The 24,041-nt window shown below is 33.3% G+C and overlaps 1 protein-coding gene and 3 pseudogenes across 2 annotated transcripts; all 4 read left to right on the top strand.

The window, feature by feature from the left end:
• The first annotated feature begins 4,299 nt into the window (after window positions 1-4,299).
• Window positions 4,300-23,048, top strand: LOC141848433 (uncharacterized). Of its 2 annotated transcripts, XM_074736463.1 has the most exons (4): window positions 4,300-4,377; window positions 4,518-4,621; window positions 22,241-22,399; window positions 22,489-23,048. In XM_074736463.1, the coding sequence occupies exons 2-4, from the start codon at window positions 4,610-4,612 to the stop codon at window positions 22,723-22,725; spliced, it is 408 nt and encodes a 135-aa protein (XP_074592564.1). In that variant the 5' UTR covers window positions 4,300-4,377; window positions 4,518-4,609; the 3' UTR covers window positions 22,726-23,048. The 2 variants fall into 2 exon arrangements, with proteins under 2 accessions (XP_074592564.1, XP_074592572.1); XM_074736471.1 differs by lacking the exon at window positions 4,300-4,377 and having other exon boundaries at window positions 4,433-4,621.
• Window positions 11,434-12,436, top strand: LOC141848447 (uncharacterized; annotated as a pseudogene).
• LOC141848457 (uncharacterized) lies at window positions 12,499-13,192 on the top strand (annotated as a pseudogene).
• Window positions 13,361-14,505, top strand: LOC141848504 (uncharacterized; annotated as a pseudogene).
• Window positions 23,049-24,041: the final 993 nt, after the last annotated feature.

Here is a 24,041-nt window from a genome sequence, read left to right as displayed (position 1 = left end):
GGAGCTACCAGGATCAACAAAAATTATAATAGAAAATTCAATAAATTAGAAGTGATTTAATTTAACATCGGTTTTGCCCTTCCGCCACCACCGCTCTACCCTTCTTAAATGCCGTAAGAGAAAGAAACACTCAAAGGTGCCTTAGAAGCAGGGGTTTCAGCGGGATCAGAACCTACAAGCTGTAGATGCACCGACGGTGGCACAAGGTGCCTTGGAAGCTGGTGCGATAACCAGAAGGAGGAGGAAGCAAAGGCTTGTCGGTGACGAAGAGGAAGCAGGTGTTTGTGATCGAGCTGCCTGCAGCATGAAATAAAAAATTTAGGTTGGACTACAGTCCCTACCTACATCTGTCTTTGTGTATGCAAGTTGACTACCAATAACTGTCTGAGTAGAGCTGTCAAATGGATCAACTCATGACAAGGCGGATCAATCTGTCAAAAACTTGTCATATAATGAGGTGAGGTGGATCGACCTATCAACTTGGTGGATTGGAAAATCTCCAATCCAACCTAAAGTAAGTTGCGGGTTAGGCAGGTCTAACCCGCAAGCCTATTAAAAAATAAAAAATAATAAAAATTTTAAGTTTGAATTATAATTTAAACGAGTAGAGTTAAAATTTTAAGTTTATATTATGATTTAGACAGATCAAGCATACTAATATGTTGAGTTTTCTATTTTAATTTTAAAGAAAAAATAATAAAATTTTCAACTCGCAGGCCAACCCAAGCTTATCATGTATCGACTCATGCGAGTCGCAGGCCTAGTCGGCCCACCTGAACCCATTTAAAAATAGATTTATAAAATTTTAATTTAATTTATTTAAATTATTTGATGAAATGAGTCAATTCAACGGATCCAATCTAAATTGAAGACAAAACTGAGAAGGCTAGGGACAAGCTAGCAAGTTGGAAGCAAGCTCAATACTAACGATGGCGAGGGAGATATAAAAATTTTATTTAGCCTGATTTTCAATGAATAAAAAAATACTTTAAAAAATTATCTCTCCCTGATTTTACATGAGCAAAATATATGAACGCACAAGCAAAGAAAGTAGCGAAGTTTAACCAAACGGAAGATAATAATTTAATTTTATTAAAAATTATTTAAATCATTAATTTTTATAATTTATTAGAATTTAAAAAATATATTTAATTTTTTAAAAAATATTAAATTTTATTAAAATGATTAGGGTTTTATTAGAAAGCCTATTATTATATTTTAAAAAATAGGTAGTGATATAAATTATTAAATAAATTAGGATTTCATATAATGAACAAGTTTATGTGTTAATATAATGAAGTTTTCAATTTTTTTTCTCTGTGAGAAATAATAACTTTCCTTGAGGATCTTATCTTTAATTTTCATTGTGCTACATTAGTTGTGTAGGACCATATTCACACTAAGGTGTCTTCAGGATATAGCTGAGTTGATTACAACGGAGAAGAGTTGCAGAAGTGGACAAGTGTTCGAATTTCGACGAAGTCGAGACAATATCCTCATCCGTTGTGGTCAACTGTAACTTCTCAATTTACTTTCTCACAGATGGTCGTGAAACCCACCATATAGGCTGTTGGGATGATGGACTCTACCTTTTGCAAAAGTATTCACACTAAGGAGGAGGTGAATAACATATTTATTAATTTAATAATAACTAAATAAAGCAACAGAATTTGGAACAACGGAATAAAAGACTAAATAAATTTATGATTAAATAAAAATTAAATTAAATTCGTAGTGGAAAGATTAACTAAACCCAACTAAGTCAATATAACAAATATTAAATCAATTTATAATAGAATTTCTAAGTAAACTTGCAACGGTACAAACTAATTAAACTTAAACTTGAAATGGTCACTTAATAAAATATAATAATCTCGTTTCTAAAAAACTTCTAAATGTGAAAAAAAAACCCTCTAATAAGAATCAAATAATGTTAAGCACAATATAAAAGATGTAAAATGTAAGGCAACAATATAAAAATTGAATTTATAAGCACGATGTTGGCAATTTGAACTTAGAGAGTACTTGGATGTAGCGGTCCCACTTGACGATCGATTTATTGGATTTCCTTTTTCCGTTGCTTTAGAGCTTTACTTTTATTATTTCGGTTGCTTCTCTTTTTTATTGACTAGTTGTCTTTTGGTAGTATAGTAATAATATTTATCTTTTTTAGTTTTAGCATATCCACAGATACATGTATACATATATGTATTCATTTAGCTATTTAGCGAGGGCTTATATATTGTATAGATTTGAGTTTAAATTGGTTTGGTATGGTTGTTTCTTATATTATCACTAAGGGGTACTGTCCGGTTTGACGGACAATTTACCCTCAATGCATGACAAAAATAGTGGTAATTGTGATAGATTGTAGGTCATAGAGTAAAAATCTAATGGTTTTCAAACTATGTATAATCGAGGTGTCGTATGTCTATATTATCATTATGCACCCTCTCCAGCATTAACAATATTACCGTTAATTTGGATTGGGGCCGTCAGGTTGGCTTGTCCCATCATGCAATTTAGATGGGTTAGGTTGAAATTTTGTCAACTCATTTTAGGATGAGTTCAGATGGGTTGGCCCGCGAACCACGTGGGTTGACCCGCGACGGACTTAGGTTGGCCTGCAGATTGAGAAAAATTATTTATTTATTATATATTTTAAAATTAAAATAGAAAACTTAATGAATTAGTGAGTTTGATCCGTCTAAATTACCATTCAAGTTTAAAAATTACAATTCAAGTTTCAACTTTATCAATTTAAACTATAATCCAAACTTAAAATTTTTAATATTTTTTTATTTTTTGACAGGTCCGTGGGTTGGCCTGCCTAACTTGCAATCCGTCTTGGGTTGGATTGGATTAGAGATTTTATAACCCGTCAAGTTGGTGGGTCGATCCGCCCCGCTTCGTCATATAATGAATTTTTAGTAGGTTGACCTGTCTCACTATGAGTTGATCCGTTTGACTGCTTAGTTAACAATGGTCCTACAAGTACTACTAAACATTAATAAGCAAAAATCAAAAGGGTGTTGTTAATTATCAAAATCATTAAAAGAGCCCCCCTTTCTAAAAAAAGTAAAAAAATAATGTAATTATATGTTTTAAAACAAAAATACCTTTATTTGAAATTTATTATAGTAATCATAGAGTAATTGCTACACAATATAATAGTAACACTGTAATTATTACAACATATTAAAGTAAATTATGTTTTTAATTTATTTTGATAAAAATACTATATATAAAGTACGATTATATTAAAAATATTTTTTTCTCTCAATTTAATTAAAATTATTTAAACTTAATAAAAAATTCTTTTATAAGGTCAAGATCATCCTAAATTATTATCAGATCTATTGAGTACCTGCCACAATATTGTAGTAACTATTTAATAATTACTAAATAATTATCATAATAATTTATAGTGATTTTGACTTTATTGAAATGATTTTTATAAGTTTAAATTAATAAAGTAATTTTTATATAAAAGTATTTTATTTGTAATATATTTGTTTAAGTTGAATTGATTTATTTTAATATATTATAATAGTTATTCAATAATTATTATAGCAATGTTGAAATAAAAATATTTTCTGACTCTTTTGCTTCTTTTTAATTTTTATGATATATTTTTATAGTAATTTACTAACCAACTTTCTTTAATATTTAAATTATGTATTCAATCATTTAAATATTATTAAAATTATTTTAAATTTATCAAAATTATTTTAAAATATTGTATTAGATGTTATATATTCTAATAATTATAGAGTATCTTTTACATATTATAATAATTAATTATACATGCTACTATAATAAGGAACAATATTATAGTCTTCTGCATGTTAGAATAAATATTCCATAGCTATTCCAATAATAGTAAAATAAAAGATATTTTTAGAATAAAATATCTAATGGGAGTATTTTTTTAATTTTTTTAAAAAATATCCTTTGATGATCTATATAATTTGAAACGTTTTTTTTAAATTTTTTTATTTATTTTTAATTAAACAAGAGTATTTATTTAGTTAAATTAGAGAGTCGTGGTGGTGATTAGTACAGCCACAAATAATATTTAATAAAATTTGTTTCTAGACATCTGGATTGGTCGTCGTATACGCTTTCCGATTTACTCCGATTATCGATGAAAAATTTTCATGGGACTGAATCGGCCTCAAGGAGAACTAATTGAGATTTATCCTTTTTTTTTTTTTTAAGTAAAATTTGTTCGCCGACTGTTGGTGAAAGAGACGAGACCTGGAGATTTTCCCTAAAACAAATGCCTGGCCGTGGCCCGCTCCGGCGCCGCCTCATCAATGATTCAACTCTGCGACTTCGTCGACGGAAGACCGTCGGCCGCTTGGTGACGTCGAGGTCAGTCACTTGGTTTCGCTCAAAATGGCATTAATTATTCACCCCCTGATTTTAATCCGCACGCCACCTACTTCTACTCTCTTTGTCGCCGACGACCACTCTGTCTTTTTGGAATCTTGTTTCCTGGATCGGGATTTAAGTCTTTGCGCCATGGACCCGGAGGAGCTGCCACTGGAACTCAACGATTTCAATCTCCTCTTTCACCCATTCCTTCCAGCACTTTCCTTCGCCCATGGCTGCACAAGTTAGTGCGTCTTCTCCGTCAATTTCATATATATTTTTGCTACTTTTTTGCATTTATTTTTTTTGTCTGCATATTTGTAAGTAAATCCATGTTTGATTTGGGTGCTTATCTGGTTCATTCTAGGGGGAATACATTTCCTTTTGGTAACCATAAGATATATCCTTTTTCAATCTTTGGAATATCTTTAGGCTCCGGACTACCTAGGTAGGTGCTCTATCTTTGCCTTCGTGATGGGGTTAAACCCTACTGAAGGAATCTAGGGCCTGGCTCAATGAACAGAACTAACAAGGACGGTGGCATATATGTATGTGTTTTGTGTATATGTATGTTTATTATTTTTTGTGTGTAGATACATTGCATGCACATACATTGTCTCAGAGTTTGTAGTATAATCCCAGATTAGTGGGGCTGTTATCTATCTTTTTTTTTTTTTTTCCTATCTAGATGTTATTTTTTATTATCATAGCTATTGTATTCTCCAATAATTATGGGATCTACCTCTAGTTTACGGATTATTTCTATTTCTTAATTAAGGACCAAAAAACTTGTATTTATGCCCTTAGAATAATGGAATTGATACCCAAGTTATTTCAACTATGTCTTCATTTCATTTAATGAGAAAAACATCTGACCTTTTGGTTGTACCTACTGTTGAAACACTAGCCCAAATGATAACATATTCTGGAACTACTTCAAGCACACCATCTGCAAATCTCCTACATAACCCTCCACTGTTTTTATCCTTTGTTAATCATTCTTTGTAGATTTCCAACATAGACTGAACCTAAAAAATTATGAGGAATGGTTAGCATGGTCCTTCTCGTAATTAGAGGCAAAGGGAAGTATGACTATCTTTCTAGAAGTAGCTAACCTCCATTTGTTATTCACTGAAATCCTGAGCATAAGAAGCAAAGGACTTCATTGTCATGGCATGGTTGAATAATTCAAGGAAGTCAAAGCTGTGTTGAGCCTTCCTCTTTTTTAAAGCTTCTTAAAAGATTTGGAAGGTTATCCAAGAAAAGTATTCCAATCATAAAACACATCTTCATGTTTCAAGATTCACTTTGCAATCCACACAACACAACAAGGCAATTTGTACCGAGTATTATAATCACCTGATAGAGTTGCTACAAGAAATGGATCTCTTTCATGGTCCAAAGTAGGCTATTGGTGGTCTAAATTAGAAACTAAAAACTTTGCAATAGATGAAGCCTAGTTGATTTCTAGCTTCTGGAGTAGTTGGAAGAGGCAAGGAGAAGTTTATAGTAGTTTTTATGTCATGTTAAGGTCCCCTCTATTCATATTTATATACGTAATCTAATGGCGTAAGAGGATCCATATAGTCGACTCTACTTAGTAAGATAAAAGTTTGGTTGTTGTTGTATATGTAACCCAACCTTAGAATTGCAAATAAGGCGACTCAAATGACTATTTTTGCTCGACTTCAATCAATTTCAATCATCTCTAATTAACTAAATGTATGTATAGAAACCTTATCAACCAACGACTAGTTGCTAGTTGACTTAAACACCACTTTATTCAACAACATCAATGTTTAGTCAACTCAAACCAAGTTTAATTAACTCAAATGGCTAAGACAATAAAAACTATCCACCAATGGCTAGTCTACCAATCAATTTAAACCATTTTCAATTGACTTTAATGACTAGTTTACCTCCAATAGATAGGTTTTCAATTGGCTAAATATTTCTCCAATTGACTCAAGCCCAATAGAGAGCAAATTATTTTGAAACAATTGAATATCTGGTAGTCTCAACAGATTTAGTTGTTTGGTTACAATCAACTCTTGAGTAGACTCAACTTTAGTTAATTGAAAATAACCTCCAGTCGACTGAATCTGTTCAAAGATCCCAACTTAATTCAAGATCAAGTAGAAATGCTGACTATGACCTACTGTTCTTTGGTTGTACAAGCCACTAAGTAGATTACCCAAAAACACATAAAAAATACATTCCCTTGTAATTTCTCACATTTTACATATCTTCAAAGATTCAATGCAATCGATGCTTCTTGTCCATATATGACCTTTGGTCCCTTAGATTCTCTAAGTCTTGCATGGTTGTTTTATGTCATCCTTCACCTTACTTTCGAGCTCACTTTGTTCTGGGCCTCCAAACCATCAAATCAACAACAAACTTGACCACCTGATCACCACTCGATTCCATCGAGTTATGATCTTTCCTGCTCCATTAGCAACATACCAAGCTCTTGGTTAAGCTCAACCTCTTTATCCAATAATCTTCCAACTTGACTATCTCAATTTACGAGCTTTTCAAATTCTATGTGCAACCTGCCAAGCTCTTGGTCAACCATTGCCTCTTGGTGCCTATGTAATGTGTAATTTAAATCCTTTGTCAATTGCATTAAAACAATCTAGTTGAAGTCGACTGCGTAGAACATCATTGCACCAACATCTTTGACTTCCATTAAGGAATTAATGCCGATCTTGATAAAGTCCTTAATTATTTTTTAGGCACCAATTCTCTACTATCTCCTTGAAGTCTGTACTGGATTTTGAAGAGAAGCCAAAAAAGGATCATGTTCAGCCCCTCAATAGACCCCCAATTTATGTTGTTTCCTTTAAACATGAGGTGAATCCCTTTAAAGGTGTGATTACTGCAATGATGTTCGGATCGTCCCGGTGCAATGCGCGTGTTTACATGTTTCGGAAACGTACACAGCGGAAATAAACAAATAATTAAAACTAATTATTACACAACACACGCATGCATAGCAGGAAATAACATCGTACAAGACATGACAGGAAATTAAAATTTTCAGAATAGTAAATTATTCTAAACGTGTACCTCATGGATGATGACATTGAGCGGTGTTGGCATCAATCGAGCGGTCCTCGTCGAAGTCCCGTCTCTACTGGTGATCCATGCCAAGCTCTCGTCTGGATGACTTCAGAAGCCACGAGTCGCGTCATCGTCTTTGGTACTAGTCGATGATCTATAACGATCGATTCAAGAGAAGCCTTATTCCAGAAACCACACAACAACGTTTGTCGCGATCGTTCCAGGGCTTTTTAACTATCATCGAGAATCGATATAGTAGTTTCGGTGATCAATTATTGACCGTCGATTTATGATAAATTGGTCGGAACCTTTTCGACGTTGATGGAAAAATCTCCGATAGCTTCACAAGCTTTCGACGGCAGACCCTAATTTCCGACAGCAACTTGTGGTGGTCGGAAACGATTTCCGATCACCGAAGATGCTTCGATAAAGGCTTCAAAAGGACTTCTCTCCGGCAGCAGCTCCGGCGGTGGCTCCTCTTCGTCAACAAGCTACTCTTCCTCTCCCACATGGCCGAAACAGAAAACCTTCAGCTCCTCTCCCACACGGGCGAAAACAAGAGACGCTCTCCTCCTCTCCCACAGGGGCGCAAGTGGCAGAGGACGGTGGGATTAAAGAGGAGGCGACCACCGAAGAGGGCTTCTCCTCCCCGCAGCCGGTGACAATATCGCGAACGAGGAAGCGTCGGACGACGTTGCGGCTCGGGAAAGTGGTAAACGGCGCTGCGCTTGGGGAAGAAGCTGCCGCTCGATCGGGATCGACGGCCGACGCTGGGAGTGAGGAGATGCGACCGGCTTCCTCTCCCTTGGCCGTTGAAACAACCGGTAGGTTCGTCGTCCGCCAAGCAGCTACGCCCTCGCGTAGATTGGAAAATCCTTGTTCGGCGCCGTCGAGATGGTGAAGAAGATAAACAGGGGTTTCTCGCTCTCCTCCCTCTAGCTCACCACAGCCAACTGCCCCTTGTTTCTCCGGCGGAAGGCCAGCAGAGCGGACGGAGAACGACGGACAGGAGCTATGTCGAGAGGCGGCACGACGCGAGGAGGAAGACCGTGAATAGGGCAAAATCGCGAGATGCGATTTATATAGAAGCTATAGTAACCTAGGTCGGGTCGGCGCGCATTGGCTGAACCGTGGCTGAACCGAAGGAAAGAATAACCCAGTTGAACCGGGTTCAGCCTATGTTCACTGTAGCGAACCAGGTTCATTCTTGGTTTGCTTAGTTCGGTAATCAAACGACCTCCGATTTGACACTTCTATCTCCAACCTAATGACTCTCATGATCATCCCTCCTGATTTTAGTCCAGTAGAAGAAACTTCATTTGGCGTGCATGATTAGAACAAATAACTTAAATAAACAATATACGTTACATGAGAAATCACAACCAATGGCACTGCCAACTTGATAACCATCTTATACTTGAGGCCAAAATTAACTAGGGGAGTGAGGGACATCTTCAAGATTCTTAAACCAAATTATGTCATCTCAACACCTAGTATATTTGTTTGTCCTTAACACTTATCAAGAACTCTCTAAATTGAACATAGATAATCTCGATACGTAATATGGAAATAAAAAAGAATTTGACCCATATACCTTGCTAAAATTTTGAACTATATAAAAACAAGCTCTTTAGGTAAATTGAAATTGCTTATATTCTTATGCTATTTATATAAGATCTAGATCTACTAATGAAAAAATATACTTCACATACTTTCAATGTTGTCTTCATGCTTGATATAAATACAAGATGAAAGCTTCACTTGCTTATTTGTCTCCAGTTTAATTTATTCAATTACAATTATCATAACCTATAATTTATATTAGAACTAAGCAATTAGAATCAAATTAAAATTGCTATTAAATATTAAAACCACATGATTGATCTAATAGAGGAACCAAAATTATTCAATAATCTTTTCCTTTTTAATATTTGACAATCTACTTAATTTGGAGTTGAAAATAATATTTTATGAATTAAAACAAATAGCTAAAATACATGAGATCAAATCTTCTAATTTTTAATCTAAAAAGCTAGATCCCCACTCCAATTAGATAACCTCCCCTTAATTAATTAACTTCCCCCAATTTAGGCATCCCCTAGAAATGCAACACTTTCGATTTGTGGATGTGCTATCTATAAGGCCTATCTTCTACCTTCTTAGATGAAAAATGGGTAGAGTTTCAATTTGAATGCTAACATGATCATATAAATATCTCTCATAACATGTATCAAGTATAAATGTCAAACGTGTGCAACCAGTGATATCAAACATGTATCAAATATAAATGATGAAAATAGATAAGCATAATATCAAACAAATAGGCATATGATATTAAAATAATCAAATGAGCATGGGTCATGATATAAAAATAATGAAAATCACCAAGTGAGCATAGATCATGTTATTAAAATAATGAAAATTTGGTAAAATTAAAACCTTATCTCTCTCACTTGGTTGAGCAATAAAAATGACAAGAGTATCACAAAGCATAATATCAAAACATGATATATAACATGGTTAAAGCATGATGTTCAATCATAACATATAAGAAAATTTTATAGAACTATATACAAAATAATTAAGGATAACTTTAGAAAAGAAAGGTGTTAAGAGTGACATATATTGAAATAATTAAAGATATGTATGAGGATGTAATGACAAGAGTGAATACTTTAAGCGGATTAATTAAATCATTTTCTATAATAATAGGGTTACATCAAGGATTAATTTTAAGTTTTTATTTTCTTACACTAATCTTGGATAAATTCATTGGACACATCCAAGACATATTACTATGTTGCATGCTATTTATAGGTGATATTATTTTGATAGATGAAACATGTGAAGGAGTAAATGCTAAGTTCGAATCTTGACGAGAAATACTGAAAGTGAGATTTTAATCTTAGTAGAGGAAAGACAGAAGATGGAGTTTAAGTTAGCAATATTAGACATAATAAGAGAATTATTAAGATAGGAGATGACGAGTTAATTGTAAAGAGATTTAAGTATTTAGGATCATTTTTGCAAAATGATGGAGTGACTTACATGAAATATAAGTAGGATGGTTGAAATGGAGGAGAGCGTCAAGTATTTTTTGTGATTGTCAAGTACCTTAAAACTTCAAGGGAAGGAAAGTTCAACAAAATAATGGTTAGACATGCTATGTTATATAAAGCTGAATATTGGCACGAGCAGAAGAGGAGAGTCGTAGAGATGAAGATGTTAAGGTGAATGTGTGAATATACGAGGATGGAGAGGTGAAGAGGATAAGAAATGAGAACATTATAGAGAAAGTCAGAGTTGTGCCAATTGATGAAAACTCTGAGAGACGCATTTAAGATGGTATGAACATGTACTTATACGACCAATACATGCTCTAATTAGGCGATCTGAAGTTATGACAAATACACATTAAATAGGATGGAGGAAGATCGAAGAAGACTTGGTTAACAATGATAAAAGAGAATAATATTATTTAAATATAGATGATATTATAGGGAATAGAGCCCAATGACATAGGAGGATAACTTTTGGTTGTTGTATACACAAAATAATTTTTTTTATATAACTATATATAAAATAAACAAGATATTTCACACACATCGCATGAGTAGAATTAAGTACCAAAAATATTTTAAATTGATAAACAATCACATCAAATGCATTAAGTTCATGAATGGAAAAAATACAAAATCAAATCAAGTACACTATATGCATAAATATCTAAGTTTACAATTATGAAAGCTAAATGTTTCATGAGTTATGTCATAAGCTCAACATGTGCCAAATATTCAAATGTTACTAAAACAAAATGAGTCTCCATATAAGAAAGGACCTTCCTTGCTCCTTATATAGAAATATTTAAGGATTTCTCAATGTTCTACTCTCAATTTTGCTTGGTTGACATATTTGTATTAAATTGCCTATCTATGTGCTTGTCAAATTCTTGAAATTAAGTGGTCAATATGTGAAATTAAGTGGTCAACTACAGACTATCATGATGCACTTTACATATATTGTTTGATGGATAGTATAGTTCAAGATATAGTTGTAGAACATATAGTACATGTGCTTACAGATAATAGTGTCAATTTTAAGAGGGTTGGAGAATTATTAGAGCAAAAGTATCAAACATTATTTTGGACACCATGTGCAACACATTGTATCGATTTGATGATGACAAATATTGGTAAATTCGATATAGTGAAGCAGATAGTGAAAAAGAGTCAATCATTAATAAAATTCCTCTATAATCATCATTAGGTTTATGGATTAATGAGAAAATTTATTGATGGGGAGATTTTGCAACCAGGAGCAACTAGGTTTGCCACTCTCTCCTATTAAAATCGTTGTTTTAAAAAAAAATGGATTGAAGTCCATGTTCACTTCTGAGGATTGAGAAACCTCTCGATATTCTAACATGACTGAAGGTAAAGAGGTGCAAAAAATTATTATATCTGTTAGATTTTGGGACTATATTGCAGATATTCTTTTAGAAGTAGAGCACTTGTACGTTATTCTACATAAAGTCAATATGGACAAGATGCCACAAATGAGTAATGTTTACTGTCTACTTCATAAAACAAAAGAGGAAATTAAGAGACGTCTACAATCACCAACCAAATATCAACATTATATTGATATAATCACTGCAAGATGAGACAATCAAATGGAAAAATATATTCATTTGGCAGGTGTGTATTTTTTATGATAAAGAATTTTTAATATTTGCTATTAATAATTATATATGTTTAATTATTTTAAGTTATTATCTCAATCTGACATATCAATATTGTTATAATCTTGGCATAAATGAAGATCTATTAGTGGTCCTCAGAAATATAATATCAAGACTACAAATAAATAGGGAATTAGCTGCTGAGGCTATTAATGAAAGTCAATTATTTCTAGAGGCATATGATTCTTTTAGCAATCAGTGTCCTGCAGATATAAAATGGATGCAGATAAATATAGTAAAAATTATTACTAATTATTGTCAACAAATATAAATATTATTTTAATTTTATTCTTATTTATTTTACAGTTGAGTGGTGATTATAATATGGAGGATCAACTCTAAATTTGAAAAAGATTGCAGTACGGATTCTCTCACAGACAACAACTTCAAGTGGTTATGAAAGAAATTGAATAATTTTCTCCCTCATTCATATAAAAGTATGAAATTGTCTTTCTTATCGTTGATTGAACAAGATAATTTACGTTCATTATAATATGCGCCTTCAACTAAGAGCAATAATAGAAGAGAAGGAAGAACAAACATCTGATGATGTAGACCCATTTGATATTGGATTCATACAAATTGAGAATGATCCAATGATGGATTGGTGGAGCACTGTTGAGACTGAAAATCCATTAGTTGATGAAGTAGGAAACCCGCCACGACCATCTCAATTTCTTATTTAGCAGATTGAAAAAAATACAAGTTAAAGGAGATATCGGTGTGGAAGAAGATGATGATGAAGAAGCTTTTGATCAAGAATTTTGATTTTTCGGATTTCGACCTAGACATTCTCAAACATCCTAACCCCAAACTCAATCAAAATCCGTAGATAAAGGCAAAGGTAAAACTTTTGCAACTTTTACTAAAGAGAAAAGAAAAGTCAAAACTTCTGCTTTTAAGGAAAGAGGTCAATTGAGAATTAGTGAAAATTCACTCGATGCAATTGATGAGCAAGAACATGAAGATAGTGATAAAACATCACCTTCCGACACTGCAGTTCGATGAGCAGTTTGAAATGATGATAGTGATGTTGATAGCAGTGCAAGTACTCATTGGAAGTGATGACAGTGGTGATACATCTAGTGGTTGTAAAATTTATGTTCCCCCTACTCCAACATCGGAGCCTTGGACATGTAAAATATAAATATTATTTTAATTTTATTCTTATTTATTTTACCGTTGGAGTGGTGGTTACAATATGGAGGATCAACTCTAAATTTGAAAAAGATTGCAGTACGGATTCTCTCACAGACAACAACTTTAAGTGGTTATGAAAGAAATTGAATAATTTTCTCCCTTATTCATACAAAAGTATGAAATTGTCTTTCTTATTGTTGATTGAACAAGATAAATTTACGTTCATTATAATATGCGTCTTCAACTAAGAGCAATAACAGAAGAGAAGGAAGGACAAACATCTGATGATGTAGACCCATTTGATATTAGATTCATACAAATTGAGAATGATCCAATGATGGATTGGTGGAGCACTGTAGAGACCGAAAATCCATTAGTTGATGAAGTAGGAGACCCGCCACGACCATCTCAATTTCTTATTTAGCAGATTGAAAAAAATACAAGTTAAAGGAGATATCGGTGTGGAAGAAGATGATGATGAAGAAGCTTTTGATCAAGAATTTTGATTTTTCGGATCTCGGCTCAGACATTCTCAAATATCCTAACCCCAAACTCAATCAAAATCCGTAGATAAAGGCAAAGGTAAAGCTCTTGCAACTTTTATTAAAGAGAAAAGAAAAGTCAAAACTTCTGCTTTTAAGGAAAGAGGTCAATTGAGAATTAGTGAAAATCCACTCGATGCAATTGCTGAGCAAGAACATGATGATAGTGATAAAACATCACCTTCCGACACTGCAGTTTGATGAGCAGTTCGAAATGATGATAGTGATGTTGATAGCAGTGCAAGTACTCATGGAAGTGATGACAGTGATGATACATCTGGTGGTTGTAAAATTTATGTTCCCCCTACTCCAACATCGGAGCCTTGGATATGTGAGAAAGATTACACGCATGCAACCCAAGATGATGATCATAGAGCTAGAACTATTAAGACTTAGTATCAATGTCGATCTAAGGTTGACAAATAAAAGGAATCTCATAATTATAAAGATATGAGAGAGAGTTTAGCTGAGATTGGAAGTACTTTTTTAGGTTACAATCTCCAACTGTATCATTGTCATCTAGCTGCTCTTGATCAATCTGCGCTTGATCAACCTGCTAAACGTATTATAACACAGTTGGATTTCTCTTTGATTCCACTAAAAAGAGGATCCATTGCTGGCATCAACGCTCAAAGGTGAGAAGAGACACCATGAGAAGAGAAGATTAGGGGAAATCATGGATGGATATTTCTTTGCTGATATAGTTCTACTACCAAGGGCTTGAAGTTGTCCCTTGCCATGCTATGGAAATCCATGGTTGCTCAGTGTTCTGATGAGGTCTGTCTTCTAGTGCTTGAGAAGGAACCAAGATTTCTCCAAAAATCACTCACCGTTTGAGAAGACAGACAGAAGTGAGTGACAAAATGGAGCAGAATTAAGTCCACCAGCAGCATTGCTCTGGGGATTGAGATGACATCGACAATCTTGGGAGGGGGAAATTAGGAGGCAGTTGTTCTTGGCTGTACTGGAGAGCATCTATGTGGTCATGGATATGATTCTATTGCTTCCTCTTCTGGCTTTCTTGCGCTGATGCTAAAGAAAACACATGCGCACTAAATAATGCTATTCTGCAAATATGGCAGGAGTGACCACAGTTGGTGGCGACCATGAACCCTAAGTGGCTTGTTTGTAAAATTATAGAAGGGAAAGCAGTGTGAAATTGGAATCGACTATGAAAAGCAACTAGTCAACGGAAAAAACATTTAATTAAAAAAATTGGCATCCTTTTTCCAGCCTGACAAAGCACAGAGAGGGTTGCAAACTCTTCCATTTTATTGTAGTTTAATATAGATGATTCTAGAAAGTAGATTGATATGGATTGTGGTAAAAATTCATAGATTCGTAATAAAAATTGAAGCTATTTTGTTAAACAATTTGCAGCTTTCATATCAAATTATCCACCAGCTGAAATCAAGCAAAAATGCTGAAGAATGACTAGTATTCAGACTCTTCTTCAAGTACTACAATTTCATTGTGAATACTAGATATAAATAACTGCAATGCTGTTAATGCATGTGTTCCTTTAACTTTGCCAATCCGGATATGCATTAATTTCTTTGGGGGCGTATGATTGAGGGTTATCGTTGATAACCTTGGTTATCTGTCCAAGGTTATTAACCTTGTTTGGTTTAGGTTATGACCGATTCCCAAGTAATGCAACATTATCACCACATCAACAAATTAGTTATAATTCGGGAATATGTTACCTTGGCAGTCTAAGTTTTTTTTGCGATTTCGGAGGTTAACGAAATTTTTTTCCATAATTACCCTCTGATTTTAAAACTGAGTTAATTGAAATTTATCGTGAAACCTAATTGAAATTGATTTAATTAATTCAATAAATTTTAATTTAAATACTTATAAACTTAAAAAAGATAATTTATTTTAGATTTTTAAAAAATAAACTTAATGAATTATATTTATTAATTTAACAAATTATTTTAGTAAAATAAAAATCATGAATTATATTTATAATTTAACGAATTATTTTATTAAAATAATTATTTTAGTGAAATATTTTATTAATATATATAAATTTATTTTAAATTTTAAAAAATAAAATTAATGAATTATATTTATATGAATTATTTTATTAAAATAATTATTTTAATGAATTATTTTATTAAAATAATTATTTTAATGAATTATTTTATTAAAAATATATAAATTTATTTTAAATTTTAAAAAATTATATTTATTTTTTATATATTATCAATTTATTATCATCATTAATATTATTAATATTAATATTATTAATTTAATTTAATTTATTTTAAAAATAAATTGAATCAAGGGTAATATAGTAAATGTTAAACTGATTATATTTTATTCTCTCCAAATAAATAAGTTGAATCAAGCAACATTTATGCTATGTTTTATACTTCATAACCTTGTTTATGTGATTACCTAGTAATCACATAACTAAGGTTATGTATGATAACTTGAATCAAATGCACCCTTAAAGTTGTCCAATTGTGGGAGGTAAATACATCTTAGACCTTTAAGCTTGCAGTACCTACCTTGATAAACAGTTTTCCCCCAAAAAATTGTGATCACTTTATTTTTTGATGGCAAACCATCACACATACAAATCATGATCATGCATGAACTAGAGCATATTCATGTAGATAAAGGAATAGTTTATCTTCATGAGTATATTATATCATCCTTATATGTGCAGTCATCTAGGTTTTCTTAGTAAACTTTTCTATTTTCCATGAAATGTTTCAAAAAGGTGTGGATTATCAAATAAGAAAGTGTAAATTTTGATAATACAGAGTATAGAAGAAATAATAATAGATAAGGAAGAAATAAAGGATTAGATTAATTGGATTGGTGTTTTTGCTACATCTCAATTACATGATGCATCTTCTTATATAGGAGGATGCTTTCATGAAAGTCAAATTGAAGCACCCATAGATTTGGGTCTATATTGGTTTGGCAGGTACATGAAATCATGTCTTTGACCTTTTCAAGTTGGAGCATACACATCTGTGATGCCTAACTTTCCTAGTAGAAGCAAAATTGATCTCCTCCAAGTGCCTTCATGAATATATTGACCAATTGATACTTGGTTGAGCCATGACCTGTTGAAATGGGCTGAAATGGTTAGATTGGACATGCTTTATCACTTAGTAACAATAAAATTTAATATGTTTTATTCATTCATAAAACACTGGATTAGTCACAATGTGGAGAGCAACCTAATTATCACAACAAAAATGCATTGATTGTGGGTTATCAAGTCTGAATGATGCTAGCAAACCTTTTATCCATAACAACTCATTTGTTGCTAATACAATTGACCTGAAATCTACTTCTGTTGAGAATCTTGAGGTGGCTGGTTGTTTTTTGGTCTTCCAAGAGATAAGACATCCCTAAGCGTGAAAAAAAAATTGATTTGGAGCATCAAGTCAATAGGTAACTTGCCCGGTCTAAGTTACAATACGCAATAAGGTTGAGAGAAGTTGGCCTCTGAAGTAAGATTTTTTGAACTAGATTTCTCTTTAAATATCAAAAACTCTTATTGTCGCATATCGATGTTCTTGACCAGGAGCTTGTATCAACTGAGACAATACATGGATTGATTGAGTAGCATAACTCTGGTTGAGTAATACTCAAGGAGATAAGTCTGCCCATAAGACAATGCTATTTTATTGGTCCCTTCAACAAAGTTTTGTTCGCCTTTTTGCCAGCTCGGGTTATTGCTCCATCAAGAAGTTGGTTGTTTTCAAGCTCAACATTCTTAGAGAATGTACCAAATATACTTCCTTTGATGCGAGTAATGACTAGTTTTCATTTTGCTATCTTAATTTTAAAGTACTTCAATGGAATAAGATCTTTCATTTTAAAATATTTATCCATAAAATTCCTGACGTCAAATAAATTGATATTCTTGCAAGCACGGTTTAAAATATCAATCCATTTCGGAGTTTCGATTTAATGATATGGTTTCAATACCGTATCATGCTGTACCGATATAGTTTCAATATCTTTTAAATATAAAATATATTAATTAAAATTAAAAAATTATTCTAAATATTAAAAAAAATAAAAAATGAAAAATATAATAATTTTTTAATAAGAAAAAAATGCGGGATCGAGGTGGGCGTTGCAACCCCGCGGAGGTTATTTTGACCACGTGACCCTGCGATCCCGTGGAGGTAGCGGTGGTCCCTGTGTTGTGGGAACGGAGTCACGACTTCATGGGGTTGCGGTGACTTCGCGACCCCACGAAGGTTGTTGTGGGATCATTGTGCCTCTACGTACGAAGGTCAACACGGGATCACGACACCTTTGCGATCGAAGATTGATGCGACCTCGTGGAGATTGCTGCGATCCCATAGCGGCTTGCTGTGTAAGTGCCAGATTATAGGCGGAACAATACATTTCGTCTATTTCACCCGGTACAGTATGAAATTTTAAACCATACTTATAAGAATGGAGTCATCAACATAAAGTAAAACAATTTAGTTTATGTCACTTTGAGTAAGTGAACAACAAATAGCTCGAATCTATTTGCTTGAAGCTATACTCCATTGTAGCAATGAATTTTTCAAACCAATTTCGAGAAGACTATTTCAACCTATACAAGGACTTTTGTAGCCAACGTACTTTTCTTTAACCAATATATTGGAATTTTAGCAACAACTTCATATAAGCCTCTTTGTTCAATCCTCTATGTAATAATGCATTATTGACGTCTAATTAGTGTAGATTCCAACCATGTTAGCAAGTAGAGCAAAATATTTTTGCAAATTTGTACGCTCCTCTTGATTTTGTATACCCATTGATTATAATTTTCTTTCTAATTGATAGGTCTTTAATTGTCCATGTTCTACCTAGGGCTTCTATCTCTATCAAAATTGCTTCTCTCCATTGTGAATGTTGGACCACAATGGAAAAGGATGTTGGCTTTTATCCAAGTTGATAACAACTACATAAGCTTTGTGAGAAGGCATTACTTTATTCAAATAGATATATTTCTAATAGGATAAAGTAAACATGGATATTTGGATGCTGAGAAAGGGTGGTCATGTGGTGTACATAGTGTTTAAGATGTTAAGGTGGTCTCCATGCTCTGTTAGGCCTAGTGGATTCCTCTACTTGTTCATCACCATCTCTTCCATCGCCACTTTATGTTCCTTCATTTCCAAATTGCATCGACTCCTCTTCTCTCTTCTCTTTCTTCATGTCTATATTCCTCTATGCTTGTCATTTAATTCTTTATTCCTCTTCACTTGTTGAACCACATTTTACTTATTACTACATATTGTGTCTCAACTCTGAAGTATTATTTTAAGCAAAATAAAATTCAAGCTCTCTAAAAACATCTTTAGATACAAAGATCTCATAGTTTTTAAGCCTAAGCACTTGCATCCCTTTTGGTCCTGAGGATACCCTAAAAACAAATTTACTTCACCTCTTATCAAACTTATTCCCACTTTTTGGATGCCTTTGGATATAACACCAATACTCAAATACTTTAAGATGATTGTAAGTTAGCATTTTTAAAAAGGATCTTGTAGGGGACTTTTTCCACTTAAAGTATTTGTTAGAGTTTGAGTAATTGTATTGCTACTTGAATACACTCCACAATATTTTATTGGAAGATTTGCCTGAAACATTACAACTTGGGCAACATTTAAAATGGTGCTTCCTCTCCACCCTTCCATTTGGTGTGTTTCTACACATGATGTTTGATGGCTGATCCATTATTTGAGTAGACATGTTGCATGTCTGAAGTGAATTCTCTCTCATTATAGCTTTTAATTATTTTTACTAATCAGTTCATTGAGTTTTATTTTATTACAAATGTATTTACAGTAGTGAGTAGTTTGACTCCCCCCTAAGAAAATCCACTCATCAACTATGATAATCTACTAAAGTAGGAAAATAATGGGGCCCCAATCGTGCTTGGTAGTCTATATGTTCCCTACGTGTCACAACTAATTCTAGACATTCATCAGCTTTACTGCTATAACTTTAAAATGGCCTTGTGTTGTTCTATATCTATATCACAAATATATATTTTTTACATTAATATTTGGAATAAAAGAGTGGCAAAATGCATGACCTAGACATCGGTGCTATATTGTTCTTCTACATTAGTGGGTTTAGAGAGCATGTTGTCTTATACAACTAGACTTGTAGACCCTTGCTTGAAGCTCACCTAATCTGATTGCCATCCTCGTGGCTTGGTTCTATATTAAACAAAAGATGGAAGTAAATCTTACAACACAATTTTAAATCATATTTTAATTATACAACAAATATTAAGTTACATCGAAAACCAAGAACAGCACATCATGGAGCAAGAGACCCAGTCTGACTACTATTCTGACATGACTTGCCATCATGTCTTTTTTCGCCTTTGGGTATGGTCGTTGAACAATCAATTCTTTAATTTCTTTGTCAAGCAATATGTTTAACTTCTCTATTATGTGGATTGAGTTGTTTGTGTCAAATAATTACCTTCAAGGTGATGTTTCCCAATACTAGAACTTTTCATGAGGCTATGAATTGTCGAAGTTTATAATTTGTGAAGTTAGATTAACGAACTCCATCTCCTTGTTGTTCGGTGCTTTCATATGTAACTTTGGCAATAGTTTAAGCTTTGACTCTCCCTTGGTTGTCTCTTGGTCATCCATGGTGGCTCAAACATGTAGTCCTTTTGTAGACTATTTTGCTATAATTATTATAAATCAGTTTTCATCCCTTTTGAGCACTCAAACAATACTTCTCATGACACTTTCTTTGTCTATGTATCAAATAACTTCCCATCTTAAGTCAAGTTGTTCTGCTTTCATATGTAACTTTAAGTGAAAAAGTAAACCACTTTAATTCTGACCATCTTGATATTAATAATTATTGCCTTGGTTGTCTCTTGGTCATATGAGCGGGTTCAAACATGTGCCTCCAGTCCTTTTGTAGCTGACATTTGGATCCACATCTTCCCCAAATGGTCATACATCTTGCTCTTTTCTCACTCCTATCAATGCTGACAAGAAAATTGACAAACTCATCTCTTTTATCCTTTTTTCTTGTGGACAACCATTATCTTTCTTCTTGAATCACAATAGTATAAGTTTGACTTAGATTATGATAGTGGATCTAAGTTAATAATTTGAGAACACACTATCTTAAATGTCTCCATGTTCAAGCCCATCAAAAGTTGATGTAGCTTCCTGTCTCACACTCCTTAGTGCACTAAGTAGCAAGCATGATTTAAAATTTCGAGCCATATCAGAGTTTCGGTTTATGACCGGAGTGATACAGTTTCAGTATGTTTTAAAATATAAAATATATTAATTAAAAATATTATTATAATATTTGATTATTATAGATACTTACTATTATGTTAAACTAATATTTTAAAAATTAGAATTGAGTAAAAATTAATTTAGAATTAATTAAAATCTATATGTAAGGATAAGGATTAAATAGGTTTAAATTGAATTCACATTTAATTTATTTTAATTAGTGCTAGGAATTTTTTTCCTATGTATTTAAGGAGAAAAGGAATAAGAAAAAAAACTAATTTTTTTTAATATAAATAAAAAATAAAATATGGGGAAGAAGGAGAAAGAATTAAGAGGGGGAAAAATTAATCATTAAAAAATAAAAAAATTAATAGTTAAAAAATATAAAATTGAAAAAAATTATAGAAACAAATTTTTAAATTGAAAAAACTCCTCAAGCGAGCCGTGGGACTTGCGCGATACCACTGCGGTAGTCGCGAGGTGTGCCAATGTCGGCTTTGTGCCAATCGGTAGACGGAACGAAATATTTCGCTCGTGCTACCTAGTACAACATGAGATTTTAAACCACGTCTCACAACTCTTGTAACTCGGAATAATAATTTACCGCCATTGCTCCCTTTTGTGTTAGATTGGTGATAATAGTTTTATTCTGGTGGAATTTGAGAGCATTCTCTTGGGAGAAATGCTCCTTCATATTGTCCTATGGTATTGCCTCCTCGGTATAGGTGATACTCCCACAAAGGCTTTTTTCCGCAAAGTCGAACATCATGCAATCATCATGGCGTTGCATTCAAGCCATGTCATGTACTCCGGTGTATCTTCCTTTAGCTTTCCAATAAAACCATCAACCAATCCCGAGCTTAGTTTATTCCTTTGGCTCGAATAACATTTTACATTCCTCATACCAAGTCAAATGGAGGCACTTATGTAGGGTGTTGCACATAGCTCACAATGTAATTACAAAACTATGTTGTGCAATTGTAAGCTTTCACTATGTTGTGCACATTGATTTGATGGCTGCACTTTGCCTCACTTATCCAATAAAAATCTCACTTTGAATGAAAGAAAAAGGGAGAAAAAGAATCTGATGTATTCAGATGAATGTTTTTCAGGTTGAAAATGCACTTGGTGGTTGGCCTTTTGGACTCGAGAGCTTGACCTTCAGACTGAGGAATATGGAGTGCTTACAAGCTCCCACAATCCCAACAAATTCACTTCACAGACATTCAGATAGTTTTCCCTCCTATCCTTCTTCCGAACTTGATACTATCGTATGTTCTATTATATTTATTTGATAATTTTGACATGATACTGCAATAAGCTCAATTATTATTGATCATTTCGTGTATTTTGAATTCAGTCAACAAAATCCTTCTTCCAAGATCCTAGCATAACTCTGGGCACTTTAATTGGGATGGCTCCAGTAGACAGAAATGTGCGATTTACAAAATCATTTTTGCACGAGGAATTGGAGTATGCAGCAATCAAGAGTCTACCGCACGACTCTGTGGAGGAACATGACGAAGAGATGGTATCTTGTTGCATCTGTGCTCCTTTTGTAGAGAATGTTCTTCCTGGCAAGAGCAGCTCAAGATGATGAAGTTTTCAGCACCATGAGATTGATTGCCTGGTCTTTTTGTAGCTGTGAAGGTATAGCTGGATGTTCATCCTTTCGCCTACCGGTGCCAAGAATAATATCGAATGGTCATTCCCACACTAGAACTCGTTGTATGCTCTAACATACTACAAGTGCAATTTCATTGAGAGAACTTGGGCACTATTTCATTGAGATCTTTGTTGTTTTCCCTCATATATACTACAAGTCAAGGGGACGGACTTAGGCACTATTTCATTGATGAAATGTTGTTATGGACTTTATATGTGGGGCAAACTAAAGATGCACACATTAGTTGATTTGATCTCCAATATACTTATCCCCTGAATAATTATTAGAAAATCTTGATTTCATTAGATTGAATAACAAGAAAAAAAAGAATGCATTTAATTTTTGAGTGATGCTTGAAAGAATATTTATGAGTCAACTAATTCTTAGATGTAGGGTTCAGTTTTTTATTTTGCACATCAAGTAAATCTAGAAGTGGGCTTTTGTTGGGGATCGAATCCTCGCCGCTTGGAGGAAGTGCCTAGCTGTTTGCCAATGCACCACATCTTGGAGGCGGTTATTTCAGCAAAAGATGAAATCTATTATTACAACGGCTTCATACGGTCGGTCCCATAATTATCTGTGAGGAGGTAAATTGTAAAAATTATAGTTGACCACTATGAAGAGGGTATTGTTGCGGCTTCGCCATTGGGGGAGATCATATTCATATGCTTGATTGTTGTTGATGAGTATGACCATTTCAAATTTTAGTGAAGGACAAAAAAAAAATATAGTGATAGTGAAGTAGCAAGTAGTTAAAATTTTCAATAAATGCTTATGTGGATTGAAAAAGAAAAGGAATCAAATTTATAGGTGGTAAAAAGTTTCTAAAGGAAAAGAAGGAACAAGGAAAGGAAAAGGAAAAGAGGAAAAAAGTTTCTAAAGGAGATTGAAAGGAAAAAAAATGAGCTACGATCGCGAGGTCTCTCTTGTGACTACGAGGCCAATTTCGTTGGAAGAGATTTGACATAGACTTTTGACAAGAGAGGAAGAAAATTTTGCTCGATTCAACTTTAGATAGACAAAAATAAAAAAATAAAAAATTCTTCGCAAATGAATTCTTGAATCTGTCCATTTATTATTCTTCAATAGATAAATAGAAGAAAAAAAAACATAAGTCATCCCTTCTCATATTGGTATTAAGTAAATTGACATTAATTTTATTTATAGTGGAGAAAATAGGAGAAATAAAATATTTTAATGAGAAATAATTCATTCTTCTATTGATTTAGACTTGCAAAAGAAGTATT

This window comes from Curcuma longa, chromosome 1 (genome assembly GCF_044706935.1).
Source record: "Curcuma longa cultivar G26 ecotype Majalengka, Jawa Barat chromosome 1, ITB_CL_G26_1.1, whole genome shotgun sequence".
Taxonomy (NCBI): Eukaryota; Viridiplantae; Streptophyta; class Magnoliopsida; order Zingiberales; family Zingiberaceae; genus Curcuma; species Curcuma longa.
The sequence above is the reverse complement of the archived record's forward strand: the minus strand, read 5'-3'. Positions and strand labels throughout refer to the sequence as shown.

Bases quoted from the DNA above. Each gene is read 5' to 3' on its own strand.
- LOC141848433 (XM_074736463.1), top strand. The intron at 22,400-22,488 runs GTATGTTCTATT...TTTTGAATTCAG, and splicing joins CTTCCGAACTTGATACTATC to TCAACAAAATCCTTCTTCCA.